This window comes from Chelonia mydas, chromosome 23 (assembly GCF_015237465.2).
Source record: "Chelonia mydas isolate rCheMyd1 chromosome 23, rCheMyd1.pri.v2, whole genome shotgun sequence".
Lineage (NCBI taxonomy): Eukaryota > Metazoa > Chordata > Testudines > Cheloniidae > Chelonia > Chelonia mydas.
The window spans coordinates 17,994,030-18,000,368 of NC_051263.2; the positions used below are offsets into that span (position 1 = coordinate 17,994,030).

The following is a 6,339-nucleotide window of genomic DNA, read 5'->3' on the forward strand; positions in this document are numbered from 1 at the left end:
CGTGGGGGAGGGGTCCCTGCCTGCCCCCGGGGGGCGGGGCCGGAGGGGGGACACTGGGTCCCCCTACACTGGGGGTGGGGCCTATGGGAGGGGTGGGGCCAGGGCGGGAGCAGGGCCCCAAACTCCTGAGTCTGGCTGCCCAGGCACCGAGTGGGGGTGGGGAGGGGAGGGGCTGAGGCAGGCCCGGGATCCTGCCACCCCATTGGCCAGCTGTGGAGAGAGGGCGTAGCCAGGCAGGGATCCTGCCACCCCATTGGCCAGCTATGGAGAGAGGGCGTAGCCAGGCAGGGATCCTGCCACCCAATTGGCCAACTGTGGAGAGAGGGCGTGGCCAGGAGGGAGCCTGCCAGCTGATTGGCCAGCAACTACTAAGGGGCGTGGCTTGAGGAAGCCTCTCAGTTCGGAGAGGTGGGAGGGGGCGGGTTTTACAACATGCCTCGTGATGCGATTGGTCCGGGGAGGACGGACCCGCTCGGCCCCTGATTGGCGAGGGGGCGGGGCCTGAGGCGGAAGCCGCTCGACTGTGATTGGCTGGAGGCGGGGCCGGGGGTGTCATGGCGGGTCCCGCGTGGTCCGAGCGGGTCCGGGAGCTGCTGAAGCGGATGAACAATTTCCACGAGCCCGGTGCGGGACGGGGCCTAGCGGGGAGGGGCGGGCGCGTGGCCATGGTAACCGGCTCCTGAAAGCGGCGCCTGCTGCAATCGGCCGACACGAGATGAGGCCCCGGCCGCCCCTTTAATTCTTAAAGGGGAGGTGAGCGAGGGGGAAAATGTCAGCCGACAAACAATACCGGCTACGGGCCTTTACTTCTTAAAGGGGAAAGAGGGGGTGGAAAATGAGCCGACAAAAATAACACTGCCCTTTAATTCTTAAAGGTGCGGCTGTGAGGAGAGAATTGAGCCGACAGAAACGAATGGTCTGTTGTTATTAAAGGGGCGGGGGGGGAAGGAATTCGCCGGCGGGAATGGCTGGGACTCACTCACGTGTTTCACTACTTAAAGGGGCAGGGCGGGGAGCTGGGAGACTTGTGACCCCCTTTAACTGTTAAAGGGGCAGGATTTAGTGGAGGGAGGGGACCACAGAGCTAATTAAAGGGACAGGTGGGGGGGGCTCAGTGGGGCAGGGGGCTCTAGCCACGGGGAGCAGGTGGGGGCGCCATGCTGTGGGAGAAGTGGGGGGAGGCACAGTCCTATAGAGGAGCTTGGGGGGCACTGAACTGCAGGATGAATTTGGGGGGCTCAGTGGGGTGCTGTGCGGGGGCAGGGGGCTCCAGGGGGGGCACTGAGCTGCAGGGCGTCTGCGTGGGGGGGTCTAACCGTGGCCCTCTCCCCAGGCTCGTCCCGGGACCAGTGCCTGCCGTTCCTGGTGGCGGGGCAGCGCGTGGGCTCCGTGCCCGCCCCGGTAGCCCAGCGGCTCCAGGGCTACCCGGCTGTGTTCACCGTGTGCCCCGGGCCCGGCCACGTTGAGCTCCACCCGCAGCTGGCGTCCCACGGGCAGCGCACGGCCGCCGTGGGGCAGGTGCTCACGGAGCTGCGCGACCTGGGGGCTTTCCCCTGCCTGCGTGAATGGAGAGACGAGGTGAGGCCGGGTGCCCAGCCCCTGGGGGGGAGTGGAGGGACTCCTGGGTTCCATCCTGGCTCTGGGAGGGGAGGGATGTCTAGTGGTTAGAGCCCTGGGGGCGGGGCGGGGCAGGGATCCAGGACTCCTGGGTTCTCTCAGCTGGCCCCCTTGTCCTTGCAGCACTATGAGGTGATGCCCCGGTTCTGCGACCCGCCTCTGTTCAGCATGGAGCGCGCGGCCACCGGTGAGTCCTGCTGGGTGGGAGTGGTGGGGGGAGGCCTGCGGGGCGCAGCGGGGGGGATAGTGGGGGTGTGGAATGGGGTGAGGAGGGCAGACAAGACGGAGGGGGGTGGAGTGGGGAGGGGAGGGGAGGAGCTGGGGGGCATAGTGGGGGTAGAGTGGGAGTGTGGAATGGGGTGGGCAGGACAGACAGGAGGGCGGGGGGGTGGAGTGGGGAGGGGAGGAGCTGGGGGACTGGGGTTGCTCCCACTCCCCCAGGGTGGGGAAATCCCACGCCCTCGACTGACCCTCCCTCCCCTCCTCAGCGCTGCTGGGGGTTCGCTGCTACGGCACCCACCTGAACGGCTACACCTGGCGCGGGGGCCGCCCCTGCATGTGGCTGGGCCGCCGCGCCCCCACCAAGCCCACCTACCCCGGCCGGCTGGACAACCTGGTGAGGGGGGCACCGCAGTGGGGGGGCACGGCCCTGGATGCAGGGGGCAGAGCTCCAGCGGCGGGGGAGGGGGCAAGGAATCTCCCGCCCCCCCCATAGCAGGGGGATGGTTCTGACAGAGCTGGCTGCACCCATGGGTCTGACCTGGTGGGGGTAGTGTGTGTGTGTGTGTGGGGGGGGGGACGGGACCCTCTGGTTCTGCCCCTGGCAGGGTACAGTGTGTGTGTGTGTGGGGGGGTGCATAGGTCTGACCTGGGGGAGGTACCACGCTGGAGAGGCCCAGGGGGGGAAGTACCCCGCATGCAGGGCACCACCCTCACTCCCTGCTGTCCTGCAGGCGGCGGGGGGCATCACGGCAGGGCTGGGGGTGATGGAGACGCTGGTGAAGGAGTGCCAGGAGGAGGCCTGCATCCCCCCCACGCTGGCAGCCAAGGCCCGGCCCGTGGGCACCATCAGGTAACTCGGGGCGGGGGGGTAACACCCCCTCTAGCCCCTCCCCCTTCCTCTCTTCTCTGACCCACCCCAGCTCCTGGATCTGCCAGGTCAGCGTCACCCTGTGGCCAAGAGGGGGAAACTGCATCTGCAGGGTGCTGAGCCCAGCTCCATGGGGGCAGTGGGGGGGAACCAGGCAGGGTCCAATTGGGCACCGCTCCCCCCTATTGACCCCCTTCCCTCCCCCGCAGCTACACCTATGAGGACCATCGGGGCATCTTCCCCGAGTGCCAGTTTGTCTTCGACCTGGAGCTGCCCGAAGACTTCGAGCCCCACGTGGGAGACGGGGAGATGCAGGAGTTTTACCTGTGGGGCCTAGATGAGGTGAGCGGTGAGCAGGGGGCACTCTCCCCTGGCAGTCAGGGCCGGGCGCTGGGGGGGCTGGGCAGGGGGCGCTCTCCCCTGGCAGTCAGGGCCGGGCGCTGGGGGGGCTGGGCAGGGGGCGCTCTCCCCTGGCAGTCAGGGCCGGGCGCTGGGGGGGCTGGGCAGGGGGCGCTCTCCCCTGGCAGTCAGGGCCGGGCGCTGGGGGGGCTGGGCAGGGGGCGCTCTCCCCTGGCAATCAGGGCCGGCGCAGAGTATGGGGCTGGGCAAGGGGCTCTCTCCCCCCTGGCAGTCAGGGCCGGGTGCTGGGGGGGCTGGGCAAGGGGCGCTCTCCCCTGGCAGTCAGGGCCGGTGCAGAGTGTGGGGCTGGGCAAGGGGCTCTCTCCCCCCTGGCAGTCAGGGCCGGGCGCTGGGGGGGCTGGGCAGGGGGTGCTCTCCCCGGCAGTCAGGGCCGGGTGCTGGGGGGGCTGGGCAGGGGGTGCTCTCCCCGGCAGTCAGGGCCGGGTGCTGGGGAGGCTGGGCAGGGGGCGCTCTCCCCTGGCAGTCAGGGCCGGCGCAGAGTGTGGGGCTGGGCAGGGGGCGCTCTCCCCTGGCAGTCAGGGCCGGGTGCTGGGGGGGCTGGGCAGGGGGCGCTCTCCCCCCTGGCAGTCAGGGCCGGTGCAGAGTGTGGGGCTGGGCAAGGGGCTCTCTCCCCCCTGGCAGTCAGGGCCGGGTGCTGGGGGGGCTGGGCAGGGGGCGCTCTCCCCGGCAGTCAGGGCCGGGGGCTGGGCAGGGGGCGCTCTCCCCGGCAGTCAGGGCCAGGCGCTGGGGGGGCTGGGCAGGGGGCGCTCTCCCCTGGCAGTCAGGGCCGGGCGCTGGGGGGGCTGGGCAGGGGGCGCTGGGGGGGCTGGGCAGGGGGCGCTCTCCCCGGCAGTCAGGGCCGGGCGCTGGGGGGGCTGGGCAGGGGGCGTTCTCCCCTGGCAGTCAGGGCCGGGCGCTGGGGGGGGCTGGGCAGGGGGCGCTCTCCCCTGGCAGTCAGGGCCGGGCGCTGGGGGGGGCTGGGCAGGGGGCGCTCTCCCTGGCAGTCAGGGCCGGGCGCTGGGGGGGGCTGGGCAGGGGGCGCTCTCCCCTGGCAGTCAGGGCCGGGCGCTGGGGGGGGCTGGGCAGGGGGCGCTCTCCCCTGGCAGTCAGGGCCGGGCGCTGGGGGGGGCTGGGCAGGGGGCGCTCTCCCCTGGCAGTCAGGGCCGGGCGCTGGGGGGGGCTGGGCAGGGGGCGCTCTCCCCTGGCAGTCAGGGCCGGGCGCTGGGGGGGGCTGGGCAGGGGGCGCTCTCCCCGGCAGTCAGGGCCGGGCGCTGGGGGGGGCTGGGCAGGGGGCGCTCTCCCCGGCAGTCAGGGCCGGGCGCTGGGGGGGGCTGGGCAGGGGGCGCTCTCCCCGGCAGTCAGGGCCGGGCGCTGGGGGGGGCTGGGCAGGGGGCGCTCTCCCCGGCAGTCAGGGCCGGGCGCTGGGGGGGGCTGGGCAGGGGGCGCTCTCCCCTGGCAGTCAGGGCCGGGCGCTGGGGGGGGCTGGGCAGGGGGCGCTCTCCCCTGGCAGTCAGGGCCGGGTGCTGGGGGGGGCTGGGCAGGGGGCGCTCTCCCCGGCAGTCAGGGCCGGCGCAGAGTGTGGGGCTGGGCAAGGGGCTCTCTCCCCTGGCAGTCAGGGCCAGGCGCTAGGGGACGCCGTGCTGTGGGGCAGAGTGTTGGGAAACACCATGCTACAGGGAGGGGGGCATGGGCACCCCCCAGGCAGTTAGTGCTGCCGCTCCTGCCTTGTCGCTGCCCCGCCCCCAGGGAGGTTGTGTTGCTTATCACCTTTCTTAGGGAGCCCCGGGCACCGTTGTGTGTGGCTGTTCCCCAGCTGCTCCACCCCAGAGGTGGCTGCCGCTCAGTGGAAGGCCACCCGCCCACAGCTGCTCTCGCCCCCACAGGTGAAGAACGCCATCGCCTCAGGTGACTTCAAACCCAACTGCGCGCTGGTCGCCCTGGATTTCCTCATCCGGCACGGCCACATCCAGCCCCACCACGGTGAGGGGACAGCCCTGGGCTTGGCTTCCCTCCTGCGGAGCAGGAGGGAGGGGCACCGGCAGGGCCTGCGGGGTGGGGGGGTGGAGTCCAGGCCTGGGCAAGCAGGGGGCTGAGGGGCACCGGCAGTATTGGGGGGAGCCTAGGGGGCTGCAGGTCGGGAATGAGGGGCTTCCACCAGCCTCACCCCCTGTTCTTCCCCCAGAGCCCCACTACGCCGAGCTGGTCGAGGGGCTGCACCGGACCCTGTGAGACATCGCCGCTCGTCTCCGCTTCTGCCGCCCCCGCCCAGCGACCACCGCTCCAGTGCCAACGGCGCCAGGACGCAGGGCCCAGCCCTTCTCCACCACGCCCCCCGGCACCTGCCTGAATAAAGCCTGCCTCCCCGCAGCTGCTGGGTGCGCCTGGTTCTGGGGGGGCATAGCTCACCCACCGCAGGGCCCCTCCCCTCCAGCAGGGGGCGCAGGGAGACACGCACGGCGCAGGGCCCGTCCCCTCCAGCAGGGGGCGCAGGGAGACACGCACAGCCCAGGGCCCCTCCCCTCCCCTCCAGCAGGGGGCGCAGGGAGACACGCACAGCGCAGGGCCCCTCCCCTCCCCTCCAGCAGGGGGCGCAGGGAGACACGCACGGCGCAGGGCCCGTCCCCTCCAGCGGGGGGCGCAGGGAGACACGCACAGCGCAGGGCCCCTCCCCTCCAGCAGGGGGCGCAGGGAGACACGCACGGCGCAGGGCCCGTCCCCTCCAGCGGGGGGCGCAGGGAGACACGCACGGCGCAGGGCCCGTCCCCTCCAGCAGGGGGCGCAGGGAGACACGCACGGCGCAGGGCCCGTCCCCTCCAGCGGGGGGCGCAGGGAGACACGCACGGCGCAGGGCCCGTCCCCTCCAGCAGGGGGCGCAGGGAGACACGCACAGCGCAGGGCCCCTCCCCTCCAGCGGGGGGCGCAGGGAGACACGCACGGCGCAGGGCCCCTCCCCTCCCCTCCAGCAGGGGGCGCAGGGAGACACGCACGGCGCAGGGCCCGTCCCCTCCAGCAGGGGGCGCAGGGAGACACGCACGGCCCAGGGCCCCTCCCCTCCAGCAGGGAGACACGCATGGCCCAGGGCCCCTCCCCTCCAGCAGGGGGCGCAGGGAGACATGCACGGCACAGGGCCTCTCCCCTCCAGCAGGGGGCGCAGGGAGACACGCACGGCCCAGGGCCCCTCCCCTCCAGCAGGGGGCGCAGGGAGACACGCACGGCACAGGGCCTCTCCCCTC

The 6,339-nt window shown here is 72.5% G+C and overlaps 1 protein-coding gene across 2 annotated transcripts; it reads left to right on the top strand.

The window, feature by feature from the left end:
- The first annotated feature begins 162 nt into the window (after nt 1-162).
- On the top strand, nt 163-5,473 carry LOC119564900 (nudix hydrolase 24, chloroplastic). Of its 2 annotated transcripts, none has more exons than XM_037888407.2 (8): nt 163-624; nt 1,334-1,578; nt 1,720-1,804; nt 2,106-2,233; nt 2,571-2,689; nt 2,917-3,049; nt 4,990-5,086; nt 5,289-5,473. In XM_037888407.2, the coding sequence occupies exons 1-8, from the start codon at nt 555-557 to the stop codon at nt 5,333-5,335; spliced, it is 924 nt and encodes a 307-aa protein (XP_037744335.1). In that variant the 5' UTR covers nt 163-554; the 3' UTR covers nt 5,336-5,473. The 2 variants fall into 2 exon arrangements, with proteins under 2 accessions (XP_037744335.1, XP_037744336.1); XM_037888408.2 differs by having other exon boundaries at nt 165-624; nt 1,741-1,804.
- Nucleotides 5,474-6,339: the final 866 nt, after the last annotated feature.

Bases quoted from the DNA above. Each gene is read 5' to 3' on its own strand.
- LOC119564900 (XM_037888407.2), top strand. From the start codon at position 555: ATGGCGGGTCCCGCGTGGTCCGAGCGGGTCCGGGAGCTGCTGAAGCGG. The intron at 1,805-2,105 runs GTGAGTCCTGCT...TCCCCTCCTCAG, and splicing joins CATGGAGCGCGCGGCCACCG to CGCTGCTGGGGGTTCGCTGC. The intron at 2,690-2,916 runs GTAACTCGGGGC...CCTCCCCCGCAG, and splicing joins CGGCCCGTGGGCACCATCAG to CTACACCTATGAGGACCATC.